At 30.0% G+C, this 27,297-nt stretch overlaps 2 protein-coding genes and 1 pseudogene across 3 annotated transcripts; 2 read left to right on the top strand and 1 right to left on the bottom strand.

Moving 5' to 3' along the window:
• The first annotated feature begins 1,044 nt into the window (after positions 1 to 1,044).
• Positions 1,045 to 9,748, top strand: LOC115890074 (zinc finger protein 260-like). 2 transcript variants are annotated; one of them, XM_030910199.1, is made up of 14 exons: positions 1,045 to 1,373; positions 1,437 to 1,647; positions 1,702 to 1,875; positions 3,427 to 3,632; positions 3,691 to 3,805; positions 4,007 to 4,171; positions 4,341 to 4,599; positions 5,698 to 5,942; positions 6,042 to 6,115; positions 6,221 to 6,365; positions 6,419 to 6,564; positions 6,622 to 6,782; positions 7,710 to 7,970; positions 9,549 to 9,748. In XM_030910199.1, the coding sequence occupies exons 1-13, from the start codon at positions 1,218 to 1,220 to the stop codon at positions 7,927 to 7,929; spliced, it is 2,277 nt and encodes a 758-aa protein (XP_030766059.1). In that variant the 5' UTR covers positions 1,045 to 1,217; the 3' UTR covers positions 7,930 to 7,970; positions 9,549 to 9,748. The 2 variants fall into 2 exon arrangements, with proteins under 2 accessions (XP_030766059.1, XP_030766060.1); XM_030910200.1 differs by lacking the exon at positions 9,549 to 9,748 and having other exon boundaries at positions 7,710 to 7,971.
• Positions 9,749 to 9,766: 18 nt separating this feature from the next.
• LOC115890073 lies at positions 9,767 to 14,316 on the bottom strand. Its single transcript, XM_030910197.1, has 8 exons — positions 13,644 to 14,316; positions 13,383 to 13,586; positions 13,067 to 13,333; positions 12,880 to 13,011; positions 12,418 to 12,625; positions 11,967 to 12,255; positions 11,768 to 11,917; positions 9,767 to 10,316 (listed from the first exon to the last, which is right to left on the bottom strand). Exons 1-8 carry the CDS (start codon positions 14,233 to 14,235, stop codon positions 9,876 to 9,878), a joined length of 2,283 nt encoding a protein of 760 aa, XP_030766057.1. The 5' UTR covers positions 14,236 to 14,316; the 3' UTR covers positions 9,767 to 9,875.
• A 1,488-nt stretch (positions 14,317 to 15,804) lies between these two features.
• Positions 15,805 to 26,748, top strand: LOC115890173 (annotated as a pseudogene).
• The last annotated feature ends 549 nt before the right edge of the window (positions 26,749 to 27,297 follow it).

Genomic DNA, 27,297 nt, shown 5'->3' with positions numbered 1-27,297 from the left:
CAAGGGAATGATATCTCTCAAGCGTCTCATGTGATCCGAATAATTTTTGTGATTATTCACTGTATTTGATTGATAAAAATGTACTTGGATAAAATGAACGCTTTGATCAAAGTTTAAGGTACCAAATATGAGAACTTGATCATCTTCAATTGGAATTGTTTCTACTTGATCAAAATCCAACTTAATTTTGCTGTTTTGCCCATAAACCACTTCAAAACTTAATAGAAAATGTTCATTTAAACTGCTACAATATTGATAAGTTCCTATTAGATGTACATGGCAGTTTCTTGGGAACTTGTTTGGACTATATTTCAGAATTTCTTCGATTAAATAGAACACATAGTGAGTATAACAGTTTCTAGGAATAGTATATAAAGGATCAGCTATACCACAATAATTTGATGACTGTACTTCTTCATTTTCTAGTACAGGTATATTTTCCTCTAATTTATATGATTTAAACTGGTCTTTGTTTATGTTTTGAGCATTTGATAATACAGAGGATGTTTTTGCAAACTTATCACATAAATCTTCTGAATTAATTTCATTTAACTTTTTGGATTGTTTTGGTGTGCTCTGGTACTGTACTTGTTCAGTTTTTATTGGTGTAGGTACATTTTCATCTAATTTATATGAATTAAACTGGCCATTGTTTATATTTTGAACATTTGATAGTGCAGAAGATAAACTATTTCCTTGAGGCACATTCTCAAAGGATAAGTTTGAAAACCTATCACATAAATCTTCGTTTTCTTTCAACTTTTTCGATTTTTTTCGTCTTTTCCTTCTGTGTTTGACAGGAGTGCCTTCAACAATTTCTTCGTCATCTTCGTCCATATGTAGACATTTGTGTTTTGTATAAATTTAATTTTATAATACTCTAAATAAAATTTAAAATAAATAAAAACAATTTAGAAGATTGTATTTTAGGTCTCTGTTTACGTTGCCTAACTATCTAAATAAATAATAAATACAAAATGACATTCTTGTCATTGTCATCTGTGATTCTTGTCAAATCTGTCACTTGTCATTTAATGACTGAATGGCAGTAAAGAAATATATTTTTCATAATAAATTTTGTTTATAAACTAAACTTAAACATTTATTTAAATTTAAAACGATATTTTCTAGTGATAAAATTAGTATTTCTTATTATGTGATTAGGGCTGGATGGGTATTACGGGAAGACTAGAATAAAATAATTAAAGTTTTTAATAATGGCCGCAAGTTCCCTTTTGCAAAACTCAAAATTTCACGAATTGTGCCGTTTATGCGCCACGAAAACAGAACTAATGCTCTCCATGCATATTTTCGAGGGGGACGGCCCTATAAGACAATTAAGTAAAAAAATAGATAATTGTCTTCAAATTCAGGTAGCTTAAAACCTTATTCACCATTTTTAGATATAAATAAACAAATTCTTTCCTGATTTAAAGGTACACCAGCAGGACGAATTGCCGAAAATCATTTGCGAAAATTGTTTGTACAAATTAGAGATGTTCTGGGACTTTAAGGACAAATCGTTCAGGACTGAACAAATCCTAGTTGAACTGTATAAGCAGTTTAAAGACACTGTCCATGAAACTAGCCAAAGTCCTCAAGAACAGTGCGTGGTTTCAATAGACTCTAACGGACTAATTGTTCAAAGTAATTTCAAGATATACCTCATTGAATTTGGTCGATTTTGAGTTTTTTTTGTAGTTCCTCATCACCAAATACTAACAGACAGTTTACAAGACGTTCCTAACATAGATATTTCTCAGTTGGGACATAGAGAGAATGCTGAGAATTATGCTATTATTTTGCATAGCCACCACGATTTAAATGCTGCTCATCCTTTAGAGAATTTAGAATTAAACAATCACGATTTACCAGGTAAATAATTGTTTCTTTTACATATGTATATACAATGCAGGGCTTCCAAGGAGAACGATAGTTTGTATTGAAATGAAATTTTGTGAGTATATGTAGATTAATTTGGACAATTTTTAAATATATAGGGTTTTACTGGATGTCCCTCCAAAAAAGTTTCATACCAAAGTTGTGTTTTTTATAATGGAATACCCTATATATTTATTGATTTCTAGAAAAAAATAAAGGTCGAGTTTCATTAGAGAAGCATAAGACTAAAATTTAAGGTTTATGGCATATTTCACATTTTGTGAAAGCAAAGTATAAATTTTAAATTTCAATAACAGCTAAATAAATTGTAATTTGCCCTGTATAATCTGATATTTAGTTAAAATAACCATTGTATGTTCAACCCAAAGGTTCAACCAAATTAAAATATGGCCCTGAAAAATTATACAGGGTGAGACAAAATTAATATTAAACATTGGCCACTTCTAAAAGCAAGTTACTCCTTTATTTTAAATGGAACACCCAGTATATTATTCCGATATTCAATGGAGAATTCATATCTCTTCAAAATACTATTAAGGTTGCCTACCCCCCAGACAAAGATTTTCCTAGATATTTTAGTTTTTATGATTTAATCTCAGTAGATAGGTACTTATTATTTAATCAGTTGTGTTTTTGTAATGGAACACCCTATGTATTAATTGATTTTTGAATTCTATGAAAGAAAAACACTAATGCATTATTTTGACAGCTATATTGAGGTAATATTAGGTATATCACAGACACCTACATAGATTTTATCAAATAATAAGGATCTACTAACCCTAAATCATAAAAATGAAAATACCATATAAAAAAAATATCATATAATAGAAAATCTTTGTCTGAGGAGTAGACAATACCGTATGATTGAAAAAAAAAACGTTGTCCAGTTGGCTTGGAAATGAACATCAGTGACATTCCCCACATTATTTTACATATAAAGTGACAGCGGTCTTTATTTCATAGCCATCGCTGACGCCGTTTTTTTTTCGATCATATTGTAGCATTTTGAGGAGACATAAATTCTCCATTGAATACCGGAATACTATACTGGATGTTCCATTTAAAATAAAGCAGTAACTTGTTTTTAAAAGTGGCTAATGTTCAATATTAATTTTGTATCACCCTGTATAAACTTTCTGGTGAAGTTTTAATTTAATTTAAAGCGCAATTAATATTTTAACTACAAATTAAACTATACTGGGTAAATTCCAACTTAGGTAGCTTTTATTGAAATTTAAAATTTCTTCTTCATTTTTAGAAAATGTTAAATATATGTCAAAAACCTTACATTTTAGTCATATGCTTCTCTAATGAAACTCACCTTTATTTTTTTTTAGAATCCGAAAATCAATTAATATATAGGGTGTTTCAGTACAAAAAACACAACTTTCAAGTTTAATTTTTTTTGGGGACACCCTGTAGAACTAGATATATTTTTAAAAAATCCAAAATTTCATTTCAATACAAACTATACTTCTCCTTGAGATTTTTTTTACAAATTTTAAAAATGTATAATTCCAGGACAAGATTTATCAAACCAAAGTATACACAGTGGCCAGGAAAACTTATCTGTAATGCCGACCCATAACGATCAGCGTTTCAACGAGGTAAATTTAAGTTTGATGCAGCAACAACTGTTGAACGATTCACAATTCAGGATCCATCAAGATTTTAAATTTATAAACCATCTCTCGATGGCTGGACCAAACAACATATACACTGATAATGTAAGATTCATAAAAAAAAGACTTATTAATTTATTAAGATTAAATATTTGTGATATAGATGAAGCACATGTCACAAGGGCAAGAAAATGACTATTCTAAAGATGAAGATACGTTGGATTATTCAAATTCCAAAAATATAGTAGTCGACTCAAATTTAAGTGACAATAGTTTAGGTATGTATAGAGGGACCAATAAAAATTGACGTCCACGTCATCAAAGATGTCGAAACCTTACATCTAAAAAAATAGCCGTGGCAACATTGCGACGTGCGTACGTCAAATATTTTGATGACGGGTACACCAATTTTTATTGTTTTCACTATATTTAAAGTGTTTTAGAAATTTGTAATATTTATTTATTCTCTGAATTTGTAGGTGTTGAAGTTGATACACACTTAAACAGGATAATATCCTACTCTAGCGATAGTCAAATAGATCATCTGCACCAGCAAGATGAAAGTGATAGTAACACTAATATTTTAGCTGATCAGGAAGTCAGTAATGTGCTGGATAGTGACGCTATTGACCATCATCATCAAGGTAATATATTGTTTAACCCTTAAAAAAATATATTTATTATGTTATAACAATTATTTAATAACAAAAAAATCAGATACGCTGCTGAAAAAAATATGGATAGTACAGGGATAGCGTTATACTATTTTCTTTACCTTTTTATTGAAAGGTTTTACTTTAATTTTTTTTACAGATTTAGACAATTTGCCTGCAGATTTCTACTCTTGTAACATTTGTGGGAAGTCTTATGCTAATAGAGCTGCTTGGGAGGTTCACTGTCAAAGCCATCTCTTCAAATATGGTTTAGTACAGGAGCAGGACATAGAGGTTACTAGAAAAATCGAAGAAAACTGTAGAGTGAGCTCTAGTAATGAAGACAATTCGAAAAGTAATGATGCAGATAATGTCCTTGAAGAAAATGCCGATGAAGTGTACTTGGATAGGGTTAAAAGGTTAGAATGTTTTTTTATTTATATTTTAATTGTTTATTTATAAAATTTGTGTATAAAGTGACCAGATTCTGAGCCAACACATAAAAAACAAACATTTTTCAAGAATAATATTAACCCTTAATGTAATCCTTACACAAACAAGTCTGAATGAGCCTCAGAAAACATTTATTTGGGCTAAACTTAAAACATATATCAATTTTTTTTAGTAAAAAAAACACCACCTGTTTATAATCATATATGCTTTTACACTTTTATATAAGTTAAAAAGAGATGGGTGCATAAATATGACAACGCTGTTGAGTTTTGTGTGCATTTGTGTCTTTTCGGTCTACAGCGGCGTGCAGGTTTTTTTTATCAACAATCATAAAGAGTCATTTTAATTTAAATTTTGCAATAATATGTATAATAGATAATTATTATTCGAGATGTGAAGTTCATAAAAATCATATAGCTATAATTTTATTTTTAATAATGTTTTTATGTAATAACCTACTTAAAACTTAAATTAGGTACACCACTGTTAAAACTAAAAAATACGTAACGTAACTTACCGCCGAAATATCAATTTGAGACTAGAATAGTCCACCTTTTTGCAAACTAAGCACTGACATAAACTAAACATTCCTTGAAAAACACAAAAGTTCGCAAGCATCCCGCGGCAACACTGTTAAACATAACTTGAATGAATCCATCAAACTTTTACTATTCGTTATTAAAACCAGTGTCCCTGAAGCAGCGTTGTCAGAGTTACTTCCCTAATAAAATTTAATTTAATTTAACTAGAAAATTAAAAATAATTTAAAAGGTATAATCTATGTATTTTAACTAAAATGACCTACACATATATTTAATATGCATTTTCTATAGGTACCAAAAAACATTAATAACAATAATAACATACCTCGTTTACAAACACAAGCCGTAGATCTAACGCAATCCGCAGAAATTTGGCATCGTCGCTTTTTTGTTGAAAACGATGTTTGATAGGAATAAAATATTTAAGTTAGATGTTTTTTTATTTTAATATTTTCAACAGTTCTTATAATTATGCCTCCAACAATCTAGAAAACATTTTCAAATATTTTTCTTGGTATTTAGTTGGCCTAATGAGGACAGCAATAGCCTGGACGTCCCGTACGTGCCAGAATTACCCGAAAACGACATGCCTAAAATCAAGAAAATCGGCAAAGTATGTGAACAGTGCGGAAAATGCTACTCCACAAATTACAAACTGTCACAACACATGAAGAAACATACAGGGGAAAGACCGTTCAAGTGTAAAAGCTGTGAAAAAGCCTTCAGGTCGAAAATAGGGTTGGCACAACACGAAGCTAAACACACTGGTATGTTTTTTTTATTATTAATTTTATTCTATCTTTGAATACAAAAAAATTAAGGAGGTTAAGTTGGTTGTAATTTAAAAAAATCTATATTTCTTTTAGGTCAATATGATTTTTCGTGTCCAACTTGTGGAAAAGGGTTTCAGTGTAAAAGTTATCTTATGGTACATCAGAGGGTAAGTAATAGATACCAAATACTGTGTATTTATATTGTTGTTTTCCTTCTATAAGCTTTTATATTATTGTTTATTTCAATAATTATTTTTTTATTTATTTTTTAGGTTCATTCAGATTTAAAACCGTATCCCTGCACTACTTGCGGTCAAAACTTCAAAACAAAACAGTCTCTACTAGACCATACCAACAGGCATTTAGGAGTTAAACCGTATCTATGTGGAATTTGTGGTAGAGGGTTCATTACCAAAGGTAAAAATTATTATTAAAATCTAGATAAATATTCTTCAATTTTTTTTGTTTAGCTTTATGTAGGGCACACGAAAAAACACATACAGGAGTGGATAATAGGAAATATTCCTGTAAAATATGCCAGAAAAGGTTTGTGTCAAAGAGTTACCTACAGACTCACTCTAGGATACACACCGGTGAAAAACCGTTCATGTGTGAGGTAATCTATATAAAAAAAAGTGTAAATATTTTTTTATTAATTCTTGTTTTTAAATAGGTTTGTGGAAAGGGTTTTTTAACGAGGGTCGATCTGAAAATTCACCTCACAATGCACACAGGCGAAAAATCGTACGTTTGCGAGATGTGTGGCAAGGCTTTTGCTAGAAGGGATGCGTTGAAATGTCATAGGAGATCGCACACTGGAGAAAGGCCTTACGGGTAATTATTTAATCATAAAACAATCACAGAAAACTATATATTCATATAAGGCTATAATGTTGCATATAGGGCTGGATCTTTAATTTTCACAATTGGTTACTCATTTTACTACAGCTGTAATAAATTATATTATGCACCTTTTGAGTCGCACCTCAGATATGCCCTTCCATTCTGGTGTACGTGTTGTGCGACTCAATTTGGCCGCATTTTCAAGCTCCAAAAGAGAGCTGTTCGATATTCACTGGGACTAAACAGCAGAACTCATTGCCAGGACTTTTTTAAAAAATTAAAAATATTAACTCTTCCTTCCTTATTTATATTTGAATCCGTTTGCCTAATACGTAAGCATGTATCTGGTTCTCAAGAAAGGCCATCTCACACTTATCCACTCAGGAACGCGGAGCAAGATCTTTATCTACCTACCCCACGCTCAGAGTTAGTTAAAAGTTCAATATTATACAACTTGAAAAAAAATGCACAATCACCTGCCATTTGAAATCAAATCCATAATATAATTTTCTTCTTTTCGCAAAGCATTGAAATCTTATTTACTAGACAAGGCTTTCTACGCCGTAAATGATTTATATTTTGATAGTCGAATTCGATCTTGTCAACACTGGTCTAATATTTGCTATTACTATATTTTCTATAAACTTACTAAATATTTTTGAATCTTATTTTTATTTTTTTATTCTTTGACATTGTAAACATTTATACATGTTTATTTTAAACACTAAGACTGACAATGTAATTTGTATACTTGTTTTGTATTCTCTTTTGTTTGTTTACTTTACATTTGTCTACAAATTGTAAAATTGACAATATACTTAACTTATTTTGTGATGAATATATTTGCTTCTGTATAGATAAGATATTTTGTAGAATTCAAATAAGAAAAAGTGTTTTTTTTTCTTTTTTGCCGATCAGGTGTGACGTTTGTGGCAAGACCTTCACGCAATTCACTCCCATGGCCAATCACAGGCGACATCACACCGGTGAACGGCCCTATCCCTGCGAAACCTGCGGGAAAACCTTCGTTACCAGATCCACCATGTTGTCTCACGCGAAAAAACATCTCAAGAAAACCGAGAATGGATTTAAAGAAGAGATTGAACTGATTGAACACAAGATGGAACAACCGGCGTAGTTGTGAACACGGTGAACAAAAAAAAAATCAAAAATCTTTAGGTAATGTTGATTTTTTTCTATGAAAATATATTTGAATTTCAAACTGTATTCCGAAAACTTCGGCAGCATATTCTGCAGATTAAAATAAGTAAAAAAGGTCGTATAAATGTATGTCCTAAAATGCTTAATTTCGGAGATACAGGGTGTGGAAGTTCCATTTTTATTTCGATTTTTTCCAAATAATTTATGAAGTAACGTCAATATTTGGATGAAAATTGGTGTCTGGGAGTTTTTTGACATGGGAAATTTGATTTTCATGTCAATATGACTCATTCTTGTAGAGGGCGCCACCTACATATTTTTTAACTGGTTTGAAGAGTAATAACTTTTCGTCCATGCCTGTATAAAATTACTGAGTAAAAAAAAATATACATTTACGACTTTTTTTAAATAAAAAATGTCTCTTTTCAAAATTTTCAATACCTGTCATCATTGACATAAATTAAACATGTTGACTAAATAGTTTCTAATAGGGAAAAAATCGAAATAAAAATGAAACTTCTACACCCTGTATGTCCGAAACTAAGCATTTTAGGACATACATTTATACGAACTTTATTACTCATTTTTATCTGCAGAATACGCTGCCAAAGCATCCGGAATACAGTTCGGACCACCCTGTATATTTTTTTGACACTAACTTGACATCATAGATTTTAAAGAATACTGGTAATATATAGTTCTTTTCGCGTTACTAACCTTATCATATAAGCCAGTTTACTACGTGTAAAAAAGCTATTTAGCGTGAAAGGTCTATTTTCTACGTGTAAAAAAATCTAGTTCTTTAGTTGTAAAAATTCAAATTTTTTAGGTGTAAAAATCTTGTTTATTATGTTTAAAAACCATTTACGTTTAAAAATTCTAGATTTTCATGCGTTAAAATCTATTTTTTACGTGTAAAAAATAGTTTTTTTACGTGTAAAAAACTCTATTTTTGTGGGGTAGGTTTTTACGTTTTGAAAACATTAAAAAACTACGTCCACAGGTTAGTAGAGCTTCTAGTATGGCATTTAGTTTTTACCGTATGATCGAAAAGAAAACGGCGTCAGCGATGGCTACGAAATGAAGATCGCTGCCATTTTATATGGGAAATGTCATCGATCGTCATTTCCCAGCCAACTGGACGCCGTTTTTTTTTCGATCATACGGTATTAAGTTACTTAAATAATTAAAATTAAAAATACAAATTTTGATTGCATTAACAGATTGTTTTCTGTCATATTAAGAAAAGTTACACGATAAGAACTATAGATAAGACTAGTTATAAACGAAATAATATGTACATAGAGGCCAAAATATTTTAAATCTACTGATTTATATATGATTAAAGAAATTATATTTAAAAAGATCTTTCAAATTGTTTATTGTTATAAAACGTCTTAATTTTTGTTATAAAATTGATTTAAAATTGAGGCTACTTTATAGTTTTTTTACATTATTATTTTGTCTCTATGAAATATGCTGTATATTTACAAATTTCCTCTTAATTACGTCTCTTACCATGTATAGTATATCCAGTGAAAGATGACACTAATAATTGTTTATCATATTTAATTTTTTTACCTGTAATTTTTTCAGTGACATTTATCAAAATCAAATATTCTCTCACTGGACGGACTATAGTTGATTTGTATCGCATTTAGGAAGAAAAAATACCCTGTATATTACATTTCAAAAAAAAATTCGCGCGTTGGGCTTGACCCACGTTATAAACAAGACTGCCATTATATTTTTAGTCCTTTTTTATTATTATTTTTGTGTTGTATTTATTAAATAATAAAATTAAAGAAAAAATATACTAAAATATGGGTTTTATTTATATCCTATGTTATTTTATTTTACAAAAAAAAACGTTAAAACAAAATATCACATATTGAACTAACCATTGTATTGGATTGGTATAATCTATGTCTTCGAATTCTCAGATTTAATAGTATCATTTTCATCATTTTCAAAATTTAACTTAGACACTCTAAAATACATTTCCTTCAAAGCGTCCTCCACGGTTTCCTCTTCATCATCACTAACCACCAATAATTCAACGTCATTCTCCTCTATATCCTCTAATTCTAACTTTTCCTTCATACAATCGGACATACACTCTGACCTAACCTCAAAAGTTTCCTCCAGTTCTTCGATACACTTCTTCATAGGGCTAGCTAGAGTAATTTTTTGCAGGGGTATGTCACAATAAGGACACAAGGGCCGCGTTAATTCTAGGAGGGCCTCTTTGTGAACCACAGAGTCACAGTTGTTGCATCTGTGAGTGGGCGTCACGAAAATTTGGTGCATTGTAAAGCAACATCGGGAGTCAGCGTGAGGTGGAACGCATGTAGGACCTATTAACTAAAATTGTTCGTTTTGATAGAAAAAAGATTCATGAAGATATATTCGTTAAACAAAAAAATAGAATTTGGCAATAAAATGTAGGATTTGGCGATAGAATGTAGGATTATTTGGCCATAAAATGCTGTATTAGGTGATAAAGTGTACAATTCTACCATAAAAGGTAGGATTATTTTACCATGCTGATGTATTAGGCGATAAGATGTAAGATTTGGCGATAAAATGTACGATTCGGCGATAAAATGTACGATTCGGCGATAAAATGTACGATTCTGCGATAGAATGTTGGATTGAGCGATAGAATGTAGGATTGGGCGATATCATGTAGGATTTGGCGATAAAATGTACGATTCGGTGATAGAATGTTGGGTTCGGCGATAGAATGTAGTATTCGGCGATAGCATGTAGGATTCGGCGATAGAATGTAGGATTTGGCGATAGAATGTTGGATTCGTCGGTAGAAGGTTGGATTCGGCGATATAATGTAGGATTCGGCGATAGAATGTAGGATTGGGCGATAGCATGTAGGATTTGGCGATAGAATGTAGGATTTGGCGATAAAAGGCAGGCCTTGGCCCTGTCTGTCTTCTTTATTTATTTAAGTATCAACATTTATCTAATTAAAACGACTATCGGGTTGTCACCTCAAGGAAGACAGTAGCAAACCATCTTGAGTGTATTTGCCTAGTACAACCTCTCAAATAATGTCGCAGTGATTCGGCGTTAAAATTTTGGATTATTTGACCATAAAATGCTGTATTTGGCGATGAAAATTAGAATGTTGCGACGAAATGTAGGATTATTTGGTCATAAATTGCTGTATTCGGCGATAAAATGTACAATTTTGCGATAAAATGTAGGATTATTTGGCCATATAATTCTGTATTATGCGATAAAATGTACAATTCTGCCATACATTCACCATTATTTACCATGCTAATGTATTAGGCGATAAAATGTAGGATTCGGGTATAAAATGTAGGATTCAGCGATAAAATGTAGGATCATTTGTTTATAAAATGCTGCATTTGGCGATAAAGTGTAGGATTATTTCACCATAAAATGCTGTATTAGTACAAAAAATGCTGTATTATGCAAAATACAGCATTTTATGGCCAAATACATAAAATGGTGTATTTTGGCGATAAAAAGTAGAATTCTACGATTAAATGTAGGATGATTTGGTCATAAAATGCTGTATTAGGCGATAAAATGTACCATTCTGTCATAAAATGTAGGATTATTTTACCATGCTTATGTTATAGGCGATAAAATCTAGGATTATTTGGCCATAAAATGATATATTTGGCGATAAGTAGGATTCGAAAATTTTACTTATATACTATGAAAAAAAAAGTAAAATGTAGTAGTAATGTGTATGCATACACTTGTAAAACTGATGGTACGCATCACAACATAGAAATAATATAGTTATATAACATAAAGCTTACCTTTTCACCACAAAACTGGCATGGCACCATATCAGGAAACTCTATCTCATTGCCTATACTCAAAACATGTGATATATCCTTTATAAAATTTTCACCTATCTCAGCTTTGGCTAATATCCCATTTAGTACAGTTTCCTTCAAGAAGAACAACTAAAAAAACATATGAAATAAATTTAACACCAATATATTTATTACTGACCTGTAGTTCAATGCTTCTCATCTGAAAATCACTGAGTTTTTTTCCCGAATTCATCTGACTAAACAATTTATTTAGTCTTTTAGTAATCAGTTTAATATCAACCAAATAATGTATTAAAATGTATGGTTTAATATCATAACTTCTAACTTCCTTGACCACTGAAAAAACCGTTTCAGACATTTGAGCGATCAGTCTCAAAGTTTTGAGTTTGTGAAGTGATAAAGTGTCATAGTTGAGATCTGGGTCTATGCCTAACCAGGGAAACCTTTGTTCTTTTAAACAAACCATCCTAGAATTTGATAATATATCAATTATTTTTATTTTATTTATGTATAGTTCTTCTCGCGTAAGATTTCTAGAGATTAAAATACCTACTGTTACTTGTACAGATTGTTTTAGCAAGTAGAAATATATTTGCGCGAGAACAACTATATATTCTTCAAAGACTTACCTAAGTGTTTCTAAACAATCCCAATGATTGGTTAAGGATTCACTCTCATTTTCCCAGAGTAATTTTAGAGGATTCAGTTGTGTATTCTGGAAAATATGGAAACTATCTGGCTGTTTTGAATCTATTGAATTTGAAAACCTGTATGGACTCAGGAGAACTCCAGTTATAACGTTATTTTTTGATTCAATAAAGCCATGAGTCCTAAAACCTTAAAAGGAATAATAACTACTTTACAATAGGTATCACAGTATTTCAAAAAAGAACCCTTTCAGGTTTTTTTTGATAATTTTAAACACTTTATAATACTTAAATCAAGTTTAAACTACTTTACAATAGGTATCACAGAATAATAATTACTACTTTACAATAGGTATCACAGTATTTCAAAAAAGAACCCTTTCAGGTTTTTTTTGATAATTTTAAACACTTTATAATACTTAAATCAAGTTTAAACACACTTACCAGCGGTATCCAGTTTCATTTGAATCTCTTTGTCAACAACATAAATTTTGTTAAAATGTACACTTATAGTTAAATGCTTGAAAATGCCTGTAAAAGTCAGTACCTTCAATTTATTTTTCCTATGAGACAATCCTAAAACCATTAATAGACATATTTCATACATTTTCATTAATATACTTTTTTTTACCTGTAATATATAAGTTATTTACATTATGTACAGCTACATCTATGAGTTTCCCATTCTCATTCAACGCATAAAAAAATAAATAGCATTGTTTTACAGCTATCAAGACCGTATACCCTTCGAAATTCATAACAGTTATTTTATCTACACTGTGATCCTTTTCTTTGCAAAATTCAACTTCATTCTCAAATATACAGTCATTTTTATCTATGTCTGCGACATGAACAATCGATACTTTACCATCTCTATCACCTAAGCATAGTGCTCCATCTAAAATAACTTTTTTTAAGGTTTTAAAACTTAATTTTAAAGTTCTTACCATAAGCACTAGTTTGGTGCCAGTATAGAGTTGATATATCTCCTAAATTTGTAGCAAATCGACCCAAAAATTCATATTTAGCCACTGTTTCATCATGTTCTAAATTAAAAATCCTCAAAATGCTCACAAATCCATGCAAATGAGCGATAAATATTATACTGCATGACTTTGAATTAGATAAAAAACTGTGACTCCAACAGAACGCTGCATAAAAACATTAGAAAGTATAAGAAAAGTAAATTTACTATTAGTTATTTTTACCTATAGGAGCTATAAACTCAATCCTTTTCTTAAATTCATTATATTTCTGTATTGGGGGCAGTTTATTGCTGTAAACAAAATGTCCTCTTCTTATTTCTATTAATTCTTTGGTTAGATTCAAAACCACACAGTACTCGGTTAAGTTAGTTTCGTTAACTGTTCGTAAGTATATTTCTAAACTGTATAAATTTGTTAGAATGCCAAGAAAACAATTCGGTTCGCCTGAAATACTTAAACCAGACCAGTGTGCTTCAGTTACATGGGGCTCGACAGGGGTAGACCTTATTAAATTTGCTGATAATTCTATACGGGCGATACTTTCATAAAGCATCTCTCTTGGAAGTTCGTAGAAGAAATCGTTAAAATTCAAATCGACGTTGTCGCATAACGAATAATCGGAGCATTTAAAGAAGGACTTTTTGCAGGAGAATTGTGCGAAGTTGCTATTTAAATTCGGTTTTAAAGTTACGATGTAAACTCCGGCTTCAGATAAAATGAAAATTTGGTCATCTTCTGACATGCCGCAGGCAAAGTTGGTTTGGGGATGTCCGGTGAGCTTGATAGTGTCCAATAGTTTGTAAACGAGGGCCATTGTTCATTTTAAAATTAATTTTCTTTCAAGAATTGGCGTTTTTAATTTTGTAAACAAGTTTTCGAGGTTAAAAAAGGTAGGTTACGAAAATTAATAGAGATGTATTCGTGAAAAATCATCGATATATACTCGAACTTGTTAATAGAATTCACTTATATTTAGTTAATCAATTTTCTAAAAGACTCTTGCTTCATAATCTGTACTTTTTTATTCAATAGTCTTTAAAAATTATATTTTGGTTAAAGAAATAGTATTTTTCGTTTGAATTTTTATTATCCCGCCAGAAACTGTTTTTAGCGCCATTTAGCATTTGTGGCAAATTCTCGTACTAAAAAAATTGTAGAACGCCATCTCTTTGTCAATAGTCAAATTAGAAAAATGTAGTTATCTTTTTCATAACATGTATATACATCTATTAGAGAATTATTAACCTTTCTAATTATTGAAATCTGTAAAAAATATGACACGTGCTGACATCTAATAGACACTAGTTCAATGTAAATATAAAAGAATACTGTAATTTTTTTTACTGTTACTGTCATCTATGAGACAATTGTCAAAGTACTTAATTTTAATTTAAAGAAATCTGCAATTTTTTGATCCAAGACAGTGTTTATACAGAGCCATCTATTATATAAAAAATGTACTATTAACCATAATTTTTAAAAATAATTAGATTTTTTTTTAATTCTATATTTAATTATTTGTCAAAATATAATGTGTATAGACACTTATTTTAAAGATACTTTAATTTTTTAGTATTTAATGCTTTTTTTAATAAGTTTATTGTGCTTTTCTTAAATATTATACAGAATTTTATAGTAAAATTGCAAGTTATTCATGTACCGTATGATCGAAAAAAAATGGCGTCCAGTTGGCTTGGAAATGACGGTCGATGACATTTCCCATATAATTTTACATATAAAATGACAGCGATCTTCATTTCATAGCCATCGCTGACGCCGTTTTTATTCGATCATACGGTATTTTAAATGGTTCATTTCAAAACTTGATATACAAACTGTTGCTTGGTATATACAGGGGCGACCTAAATTTAGAATTTATATTTTTTTCAAGGGTTCGAATTAGCACGCTCTCTTTTTTTGTATTATACAGGGTGAATCTTAGTGCAAATATTTTTAGGGGTGGTATATTTCGATCCCAGGAACACGACTATAAAGTTTTATCGCCAAAAAAATTGAAAATGTTGTATTTTTTTTTGTTTTATTTTAATTTTTAGTTAAAAAACATAATACATCTTGATAATATGGGAACATAGGTACTAGATTAAATTTACAACAAAGAAAACTCCAGAAAAATCCAATGGGTATCAAAATTTAAGCAAAAAATCACCCTGTATATTAATGAATAATTAACGACACCGTATTATTTTCTAATTATTAAAAATTTGCATCACCCTGTAAACAAAACAAATTAGCATAAATTTTTGCCTCTTCATTTTCTCCGGTTAAAATTTTACTTACAACAAATAAATGATAAACAGTAATTAATTTGTAATATTTATTTGATTTTGATATCGCTCAATGGAAATCCATCATCGACCGATAACAGACAACGTTTAAAACGATTAAGCACAATAATTATTTGTTTATATCCAAACAACATCGTTCAAAAACTGCAAATATTGTGCTTTTAGTGTGCCAGTCGATTGCTAGACCTTTAAACCAAGCAGAATCGGTCCAATTAAGTGTAACAATGCCGAAAATTGATGCTTAAACCGGGCTACGTTTAGAAATCTCCCAAATTACTCCAGTCTTTCTTATCTTAATTGCAAAATAAGAGCATAGATGTATTTGTAGCTAGCTCTCTGTGCTTTCTGTATTATCGTGGATTCGTAGAAGAACGGATAACCCTTGTGCCAAGTGACGCTATTTTTTTCGTCATCTTTGTCTAAGATGTAGTTTTGATTCATTCAAGTTTAATTAATTTTTTTAAAAATATTTTCAAGTGTTATTGTTTTGGATTTTTTGAAAAGAAGTGTTTAACGAAACCATGGCAGGTAATAGATTTTTTTTAATATTTCTGTCATTAAATAAATTTACCGTTTAAAAAATGTCATTTATTATATTAAAATAAATCAGAGTTAATAATGACTGTACCTTTGTCGCGAGTTCATTTCTTGAAAAGACTTCTGGGTTTTTCGCCACCAAGAGAAAATCTACAAATTAAAAAAGTATTTTTTATTGTAAATACCACTGCTTTGATCCAACTGAGACTAATTTGTCAATGGTATTTTACTATAGTAAACATTTTTTTTTCTAAAATCTTCTCGAGCTCATTTTTTTATAATAAACTTTATTTATTTTAAACTAAACAAAAATATAAGTTAGTTAAAACAGAAAATTTTAGAAAAAATGAGTTTTTAATTTTTTTCATATTGTTCCACCACTTCAAAAAATTCTAAAAAATTCTAAAAAATTCCTGAGCGTAAAGGAGTATAAAAGACACTTTCTGACGATTTTTAGTGGGTGACATATTTCACAAAGGTTAAAAAAATGAAGATTTTAATTTTCTTTCCTCCGTTAAAAATCGGCTTTTCGTTTAAGAATCATTATCATATTATTTTTTCATGTCTTAGACTTCTAAGAATTAGAAAAAAAATCATCATTAATTAATTTTGAATTTTACTATAAAAAATAAAATTGGAAAAACAGTTTTTTTGAAAATCTTGAAAACCGTTTGAGTTAAAGAGCTAGAATTTTTTTAGAATTTAGAATGAGTGGGAGGGGGGTTAATCACTGCGACCTTACAGATCCATTGTGTCCCCCTTTCTTGAGTCATAACTCATCATACAGTCCCAGGGCTTTGACAAAAACCAGTATCTGGGACGGTTTTATAGAAGGTAGTTCTCCATCTCCAATATCAGTCGTACCAAAATTCATGGCACGAATGGTTGTCGTCTCGGCGCACTCAGTGATGAGGTGTACTGGTGTTTCCCCATCTTCCCCACAGAATCTGCATTCGCCGTTTCTTCTTAGTTTCAATCTACTGAGGTGTTCATTGAGGAGACAGTGTCCTGTTAAAACCCCGTGACAATCCGAAGATTGTTCTTACTTAAACCCAGGAAGATCTGTGATTTTTTCTTGATCATAAGCCCTCAGAAACTTCTTCGAGTGTCTTAGACCGTTGCAAGATTTCCATTCCAGGTTGCGGATGGAATCTTCCAAGTTCTTGAGTTCCGCCTTGAGTTGGTTACCACTTGGAAAGCAGAACGGTTCTGGTCCAGTTAGTGGAGTGTTCGCTCCTTTCCTAGCTAGATTATTTGCTTTTTCATTGCCTTCTATCCCTTGGTGAGCAGGCACCCAGAGTAGGAGGACTTTGTTTTCTTTGCCTAATTTATTCAGCTTCTCTATGCATTCTTTGACCAATTTCGAATTGATTGATACTGAGTTGATCGCTTTTAACGCTGCTTGACTATCAGACAAGATGGCTATTTCTTGTTTCCGATAGTTCCTATCTAAGATAAGTTGTACGCATCGTTAAAGAGCTAAAAATTTAGGTGAATTATTTTGATTCGACACCAAATCGATCCCCTGAGTGCGAGTCAAAAAAGCCACTGGCCATTGGGGCAAAAAAAAATAAACAAAACATCTTATTTTTATTTAACCTCTCGATGGCTGTAACTTCATCGGGAAGCATTTTCATTTTAGGATATTTGTTCATAGAAATTTTCTGTTACATTTTTATCTCTAGAATCACTCACTATATAAAGTTAGATACACTATTTTTTTGACACCCTGTATACCACTTTATCTTTTTTAAGCGTTCTTGAATAGTTGTATTTAGATTTTTAAATAGTTTTTTCTTTGTTCTTTCTGTTTTTTTTTTGGTTCAGATGAAGGGAGGAAATATCTCCTCCTGAAACGTTAAATATTTTTTATCCGTTAGGCAGATTTGTTTTATTAGTAAAATACATTACAAAATGGTCTCCGTTGGATATTTATTATTAATGTTGAATGAAAATTTACAGAAATATTTATATTACATAGATTAAAACGTAATTATTTTTCTAGTGTAATTATTATTACATAAAACATTTTATTAAGTTTATAAATATTCGGCATACCATCAATTCGTGCCAGATAAAAAAATACTATTATAATGATGTTTACATATTGATAGTCATATGTCATATGTGTATTTAAAGGGGACATGCTATTTTACGTAATATATCAATATTATGAAATATTTCTTGGGAATTAAATTTTTAAATAATATTTGTTTTGCACATTTTTTTATAGACAATTTAAATTAATTTTGCTTTCATTATCGTCACGAGTCTATGATATGTATATTTAATTAACATTAAATTAATTAAAAACTATTATTTATTGTAAATAGGTTTATACAGGGTGACAATAATGCGTCGGACATCTGTAGCTCCTAAAATAAAAAAAATTGGGAATTTTGTTTAAAAGTGCAGACCTAAAGTATGTACTAGGATGTATTTCAGGAAAATATTTTAACTTCTATTGGGTGTCTCAAAAATAAGCGTCAGTGGATCGGGATGATTTTTTTTTAAATGAAATACCCTGTGTATTATTGCATTTTTGGCTTCCTTCCAGATCACTTTACATAATCCTAAGATATGAGTAAATTTATTACGATAGTTTCAGAGATATTAATAAATAAATAAAACATATATTTTTCAGTCTTTCTTAAAAAATATATTAAAAATACAAGAACTGTCCTGAAATCAAAACTATATTAGGTATTTACTTTAGATGGTATGTAGTTACTTTGCTATAAATTTGGTAATCGTAAATGATACAGGATGTACAAAATTCTACGCCAAACTTTCTAAAATATAAAATAATTTTTCTTTGGTTTTTTTTAAATGGAACACCCTGTATATTATTTTTTCAATAGATGGAAAATTAAAAAATGAAAATTTTTTGTATTTAGAGTATTTCAAAAATTTTAACGGTTTCGCAGATATTCACGGTTTAATATTTCATATGGCATTTATTACCACAGTAAATTTTTATCAAAGCCACACTCAATGATTTTTCTCTCGTATTTTACAGTTAAAAGAGCTATATGAAATAATACTGCGTATATTTGCGAAACCATTAAAAATTTTGAAATACTCTAAATACAAAAAATGATCATTTTTTAATTCTCTATCTAGTAAAAAAAAAAAATATATATATATATATATATATATATATATATATATATATATATATATATATATATATATATATATATATATATATATATATATATATATATATATATATATATATATATATATATATATATATATATATATATATATTTATACAGGGTGTTCCATTTACAAAAATAAAGAAAACTTATTTTATGTTTATAAAAATTATATACAGGGTGTTATTTAAGGGTGTTAAACAAAAATTCCCAAGTTTTTTATTCTAGCAGCTACAGATACTACAGATGCCCGACGCAATATTGCCGAACCCTGTATCAGAAGCGGATACAGGAATTTATTTTAGGGGGGCTCAAAATAAAAAGCAATGTAGAATATGCTTTTTAGGGCGCCATTTTTAACGCAAAAGCCTGATATTTTACACAATTCACAGACTTTAGTGGGGGCCTGGGCCCCATGGGCCCTCCCCCTGTATCCGCCACTGCCCTGTATAACAATATTATGGATGACTTTATAGGTAGGTACTTACTAGTGTGTCTATTGAAAAACGGAAATGTTTAACATTATAGCGACTTGCCGGGCTATTACAACCTACTTAAGAAATTATTAGATTATTTACTCAATTAGATAAATTGTTATATAGTTACACTAAATAATTGTCTAGAGTTATTTTTAGGTGGTTTGTATGTTATTTTTTCATAAAACTGGATGGCGCCTCTTTTGCGGGATAGAAAACACCCAATACATCATGATTTTTTTTCCTAATAATAAGAAACCGTGTTTATGATTCATGTAATTGTACCGGGTGGCCAACTAAGAATGGCGCCGGCTGTATCTCAGAAACTAGTTATCATATAGCTTTGGGAAAAAAATTCTAATAAGTAAATCAACCAAGAGAAATCGCTGGAAATTATTTTCAAGTTCGAAAAACGCCCGCTAGGGGGCGTTTCTCTAATAGCTAATCAGAAAACAGGGTTTTTCTCAAAAATATGCAGGTAAACAGGTATTTTAAATATTACTATTGTAATCATCGAGAAATTTGCAATTTTTGCAGTCATCTCATAAAATAAAGTGGTGGGGGAAGATTAAATTTACCCTTATTAAAATAAGGATAACTCTGGTTTGGGTTACGCGATTTAAACAAAATATCAAAACATATATTTTTATTTCATTTTAATACCGTTTAATTCCTATCTATCCATGTTTCGTTCATGATTCGACCCCATAAATTAAAACCCAGGCATATTGTATCCGATGATCGAGCTGGCCATGGAAATATGCCGCTCCAGCGTCTCTATCTACTAAAATAAGTGGTATCCAAGAAGCCCCATCAAGCCCCATCAAGCGGCATCACTGCCTCAACTACACCAACAAAATATATTTAACTTTAAAGTACATCAAAATTTTAAGGTGGCGATGGCGGTTCTTCGTGTGCTACGCTGTTTCAGGATCTTTATCGCACTCTGTCGCAAAGACTTCCTTGATACTGTTTGAGTACCGAGATTGTTTTTAAACTTTTCAATATTTTCATTGGTGCTTTCAGAAAATAAAAACAATGTTAGTCTTGATCGAGAATAATAATAACAAACAATAAAAATTAAACTAAAAGTAAATCTAATTTAATTATTTTATTTGAACACATCTAAGTACTATATTAAATTGAAAAAATAAAGATAATATTTTATTAATTACTGGCTAAATTAAATCTAATACCATATTTTGATAATACTCTAATTAATCATGATCTAGCACATAGAAATTGTCACATTTTTAGTAAAAATAATTATTTATTAATTGTTTGTTTACATAATGCGAGTGTTTAATATCCTTTTCGATAAATTTTTGACAGTAGACGGACTAAAATTTATTAGAGTCATTTACAAAAAAAAAAATTCTGATAATTTGTTATTATATTTTCTCGTGACTTGAGAGATATAATTTTGTTTTTAATTTATTTTTCGGGTGCACACATGACCACTTATGATCTTGATTATGAATATATGTATTAATTAAAAAACACCTATTTTTACAAGCAGACATATCTGTCGTTTATCACATAATTTTCTAGACTGGTATATACAGGCTGGTCGAAAATGATCTATTTTAACAGAGAAAATTATTATTACTATTTCCTGACTAGGTAGAGCAAAACCGAAATTGATGTTATTGACTCGGTTTTTAAGATATGTTTAATGACACATACCGCTTCTCGATATTCTCACTGGGAACCGAGATAAAGGGCCTTTTTAAATTTTTCACCATTTTAAAAATTGCTGATATTATGGCACGAATGGTTGGCACCCTCAGTGATCAGGTGTTTTGGTGTTTTCCCCATTTTCCCCACAGAATCTGGATTCGGTGTTGTTTCTTAGCTTTAATCTACTTAGGTGTTCATTTAGATGAAATATAAATTTCACATCTAATCACAGTATAAGTGTAAAAAAAGGTGTTATAAAAGTTTATTATTTTAGTTTTTTTTTTATGATAGGGTAAAAATAATATGTTCAGACGACAATTATTTACTAAACAGAGATATAAACTTAAAAAATACAATAATAAAAAATGACTTATCACCATCTTTTACTGGCAAAACATTAAACGAAATACAAACCCCAAATCATAGACACAATGATAACAATACACAGTATATACAACTTACAATTCCATATTATATACGAGGCGTTTCGGAAAAAATAAGAAGGATAGGAAAACAATATAACATACAAACATCGTCCAAAACACAAAATACACTTAGATCCATATTTTATCACACACTAAACCAATGAATACAGACCAACAAACAAAAAATGTAATATACAAAATATCATGTGAATGCGATAAATTTTACATTGGTGAAACATCTAGACCCTTAATTAAAGAACATAAAGATTATTTAAGGAAGCACGATTTTCACAAATCTAACAACACCAAAATTATAATGAAAGAAGCGATAGACTATAAAAGGAAAATTAAAGAAGCTTTTTTAATACAATCTAATAAAAATAAATGTATTGCTCATGTATCTGTAGATGTTAGTAATGTATGGCAATCGCTGCTTTGCTTTTAAAGAACATAACAGAAATAAGCATAACATACATAAACATTAAAAACAAATTAAAAATAATCATACAGAAAGTTTGAGGCTTTTTGGTTTTACCTGTTTGGCTGGCACCCAGTAGGAGGACTTTATTTTCTTTGTTTGATGATAGCCATCTAAAAAATCCTATTTTTTTTAGATAATAATACAGTGGAGCAAGATGCAACAAAATCAAAACAAGTGGGACTCAAGAGAGAGCTGGGACTTTTCTCAGCTATCAACTTGATTCTAGCTGTCATGATCGGCTCTGGAATATTCGTATCACCCGCATCAGCCTTAAAATACAGCGGATCAGTGGGAATGTGCATAGTAGTATGGACAGTATGCGGCATTGTTTCTTTATTAGGTAAATAATTTGTCAGAAATAACATAAAATCAGTGTATTTCCAGAAAAATATCTAAACATAGATATCAAGAAATATTCTAAAACCTCTCTAGATTCATTTATTTCTCTGAGAGTCTTCTAAATACATATACGCTGTGTATTAAGGTACTTTTATTTCTAGGTGCTTTAGCTTTTGCCGAACTTGGCACAGTGGTTCCACGGTCAGGCGCGGAGTTTGCCTATTTCATGGATTCTTTTGGACCGCTGCACAAATTTTGGGGTGCGTTGCCTGCGTTCCTGTATTCCTGGCTCATGGTGGTAAGCGTTCTTAGATATTATAGATTAGATTTGGTTTGATTTTTGGCCTGTTCCACTGCGATGGTGACCACTCTTGTGACTGCCTTTGCAATGCCTTAGAAGGGTTTTGCGTCCATGATGCGTATTGATGAGTCAATTTCATTCGCTTTTTTGTCTAGAGACTATTATAAATCTAATAAGTAAAATAAAATCAAAGATAATGTTTACTATACAGAGTAGTCTACTTTCTTGTTGTTAGAAATACTTTGTTCAAAAAATACTGGAAAACGTCAAATATACCCAACACAAAAACGTACCTACATATTAATCGCAAATATACAGGGTTGTCTATAAGAAGTTGAATTGAAATATTTATTCTATTTTAGGTGATAATACGACCAGCTGAGATTGCAGTCATCATATTAACTTTTTCGGAGTACTTGTGTCAACCTATTATGGATGCACTATCAATAGATGATCCATATACAAGTGAAAAAGCAATAAAATCAATAGCAATCGTAGCTTTAGGTAACTAAAAACCTAGTTATAGTCTGTCATTTTAATTTATTTTTTTTTTATTTCTACTAACTGTATTTACAACATTTTAGGTGTTATGACGTACATTAACGTAAGAAGTGTCAAACTCTACGTGATAATTCAGAATGTATTCGGTTCCTTCAAAGTTTGGCCTGTTTGGTTGTCATATTCGGGGAATCTATGAGCTGTGGTGTGGCAGGACGGAGAACCTGTTCAAAGGGTTCGAAGGTACAAGCTTTAGACCGAAAGATGTCGCTTTAGCTTTTATAGCGGGCTGTGGGCTTACGACGGCTGGTAAATAAACAATAACAAGTTATTATCGTTCAAAGAAAAAAACAGCTAACATTCTACAAAAAGAAATTTTTATTTTTATTAATATGAGATTTATTTTTTTACTATTTTTTATAAAACACCCTGTACAATATTTAAAAAAATATCTTTTTTTCAAACGTTACAAAAACATTTATTTTTGTGACGTGATTGACAATATAAAAACGTCATTTTAACGCTTAGGAATATAAGTAAAACGCTTTTACGCCTAAGCACAAGTACAAAAATATATCATTAAACTGACATTAAGTGTCAAATTCAACGAATGTACCCATTGTTGTTCGATATAGGCATAATTACTTACAAGATACCGTAAAATAAAAAAAAACGGAGTCCAGTTGACTTGGAAATTAACATCGATATAATTTGCATATAAAATAACAGCGATCTTCATTTCATAGCCATCGATGACGCCGTTTTTTTTTTCAATCACATTGTATTACTATTTATATTATTTGCGAATTTTAAAATTATTTAAAACTTTTTTGTGACGTTTGAAAAAAATTGCATGTTCTATTCGGAGTAAAAATGTACTTTTTGTACCTTGCCTGTAATGTCAAACGTATAGTATAGTCTCGCCACAAAGAGTATTATTTTACTCCTAATAAAAACTATATAGATACTACAATATGATCGAAAAGAAAAAAAAACGGCGTCAGCGATAGTTATGAAATGAAGATCACAGTCATTTTATATTATGTAAAATTATATGGGGACTGTCATCGATTGTCATTTCCAAGCCAACTAGCCGCCGTTTTATTTTCGATTATACGGTATTATTTAAAAACAAACCAATAAATATTTAATAAATATAATAAATTATATGTTATTTTAACTGTTGTTTTATCGATATTCAGCCAAAATGCTTGTTTGCAATAGATATATCCATAAATGTATTGCTTATATTTATACAAAAATAATTAATTTGTATAATTGTTTACTAAAATAAGAATTCTTTTAGGTGTACTGTAACAGTGGTAACTGAAGAAATAAAGAGACCAGAAGTGTAAGTATTTATATAAGAGTTCATACACAAAAAAACGCGTCTCATATAATAAGAAATTATGATATGCTGTAATAAAATAAATTTACAATGACTATTCTAATAATAATATAAGACTTGAATTCTTCAAAAAACTTTTTGCTTCTTTTAAAATAATAGCTAATCCCGTTTATACCTTTTCAAATTTCCATACCGTTTCAGAGAAAAATAAAAAAATAATAAAAATATAGTTGAATTTTTTCAAAAAGTCTCAAAAATCAGAACGTGTTTCTAATTTAATTATGTCTTAAAATATGAAATTGTAAGAAGTGAAGCGTTTTATTAATTTTGTAATCTTTTTTTAATATTTTTATTAATGTTTTTTTTTCTTAGGAATATTCCCAGGAGCATAGCTATTAGTGTTCCCATCGTTACCTTGCTCTATGTGTTTATGAACATAGCTTACATGACAGTGCTATCCATTCCAGAGATGGTCGATGCCAAAGCCGTGGCTGTTACATTCGGTGAACGAGTATTAGGACCATTTTCTTTTATAATACCACTGGGTGTAGCTTTAAGTACCTTTGGCTGTGCTCTCAGTGTACAATTTGGTGTTACAATAGAACTAAAAAAAACTTGTTTATTATATATAAAGTTTTTTTAATCGTTTCTCTTTTTTTTTGGTAGGCTATGTTATGTTGCTGGGCAAGATGGATTCATGTTGGAGAGTTTCTCCTATGTCCATTATCAAAGACACACTCCCTCTCCCGCTGTAGCATTTCAAGGACTTGTAGCATTTTTATTCATAATTAGTGGAGACATAGTGCAGTTGATTGAGTTTGCCAGTTTTCTGATCTGGATGAGCTATGGAACAGCGATGGTATCCTTGTTGATATTGAGGAAAACCAAAAAAGATGTGCCTAGACCTTATAAGGTATTAAAAAAATATTTTATTTCTTACTGAGCAAACTCATAAGCCTTTTCTGAAATCGAAATATACTATAAGTTAAAATACTTTCATTAATTTGAGATTCACTTTGTATGTGATATGTAGTTTACCTTAAGAAACCCCTGAAATCTGATTTTTGGATTTTTCTATTCTAGGTGCCTCTCTGGATTCCAATTTTCATATTACTAGTTGCCATATATCTTAGTGTGACACCGATCCTCACAGATCCAGATCCTATGTACCTGTTTGCACTATTATTTACACTCTCAGGAGTACCAATCTATTATTGGTGTATCTACAAAGGACAAAACCTACACGATTGTTAAGTAAGTATATACAGGGTGAAACAATACTAATATATTTTGTATTAAAAAAAATAATACATTTTTTTATAAATTTAAATAATTTATCTCTATTTTTTAATACAAACAAATGATTTATAAAAGTTTTTCGTAGATTATATGTATTTTATATATAAAATTATTTTATTTTCAGATAAGCTGACTTACTTGGTTCAAGTTTTATTTGAAGTTGTACCTCCGGATAGCTGATAATATCTTAATACGCGTATATTTCTTGATATTAAGTACCATACCTGCCTGGACGATTGTCTGTGTTGATATTTTCGTCTACAGAACAAGATACTTTTTTTATTTATTTAATTTAAGAGTCAATTATTATAAACTATGATGATGTAGTTAGTTGCTGTGTTTTTTTAGAAATATACAGGGTCTCTCTTTAATATTGTAAATATTTTAAAAAGTGGTAAATTTGGAGAAAATAAATATATTTATTCTTTTATTTGTCCTGCAACCTAACAAAGATTTGATTGATTAACAAAGATAAACTTTGAAATTATTTAAGTTTTGTAATAAAAATATTATAAATAAAAATGTAGTTTATTGTATTAAATAAAACGACAATTTTTTTCTAAATATAACTTTATTTTTAACAATATTATTGTCTAATTCTTTTTAACAATACATCATATTTAATAACAATTTGAATTATTCTTAAATTATAACAACAAAATAAAATATTTAGCACCAATTTTTTGAGCAAGATCTCAATATAACTTTACACAAAAATATTTTTTTTTTAATTTTTCAAAAATTATAACAACGATTTTTTTAAATCATCATTGTCGTTCAGCAGAGGATTCTAGTAAAATCACTAGAAAAAGAAACATTTTATGTAGAAAAAATCACTAAGATAAGTGATTTTGATAGTGATTTAAAGCTAAAACATGTTTCTCAGTGACAATTAACTTGGTCTATATTTAAATTATTGAATAAGATTCTTTTTTGAGAAAAAAAATTGTAGAAAATTATTACTTGGTATATTCATTAAACTTAACATCTTATTTAACAGTATATACCTACAAATAAAGGTAACA

The sequence above is a fragment of the Sitophilus oryzae genome, unplaced genomic scaffold (assembly GCF_002938485.1).
Source record: "Sitophilus oryzae breed Bouriz unplaced genomic scaffold, Soryzae_2.0 scaffold_85_pilon_pilon, whole genome shotgun sequence".
NCBI lineage: Eukaryota > Metazoa > Arthropoda > Insecta > Coleoptera > Curculionidae > Sitophilus > Sitophilus oryzae.
This window is presented reverse-complemented; position numbering and strand designations above follow the sequence as displayed.

Bases quoted from the DNA above. Each gene is read 5' to 3' on its own strand.
- LOC115890073 (XM_030910197.1), bottom strand. From the start codon at position 14,235: ATGGCCCTCGTTTACAAACTATTGGACACTATCAAGCTCACCGGACAT. The intron at 13,012-13,066 runs GTAAAAAAAAGT...TAATGGTTTTAG, and splicing joins AAATAACTTATATATTACAG to GATTGTCTCATAGGAAAAAT. The intron at 11,918-11,966 runs GTCAGTAATAAA...ATGTTTTTTTAG, and splicing joins TGAGAAGCATTGAACTACAG to TTGTTCTTCTTGAAGGAAAC.
- LOC115890074 (XM_030910199.1), top strand. From the start codon at position 1,218: ATGGCCGCAAGTTCCCTTTTGCAAAACTCAAAATTTCACGAATTGTGC. The intron at 1,374-1,436 runs GTAGCTTAAAAC...CCTGATTTAAAG, and splicing joins ATAATTGTCTTCAAATTCAG to GTACACCAGCAGGACGAATT. The intron at 4,172-4,340 runs GTAATATATTGT...TTTTTTTTACAG, and splicing joins TATTGACCATCATCATCAAG to ATTTAGACAATTTGCCTGCA.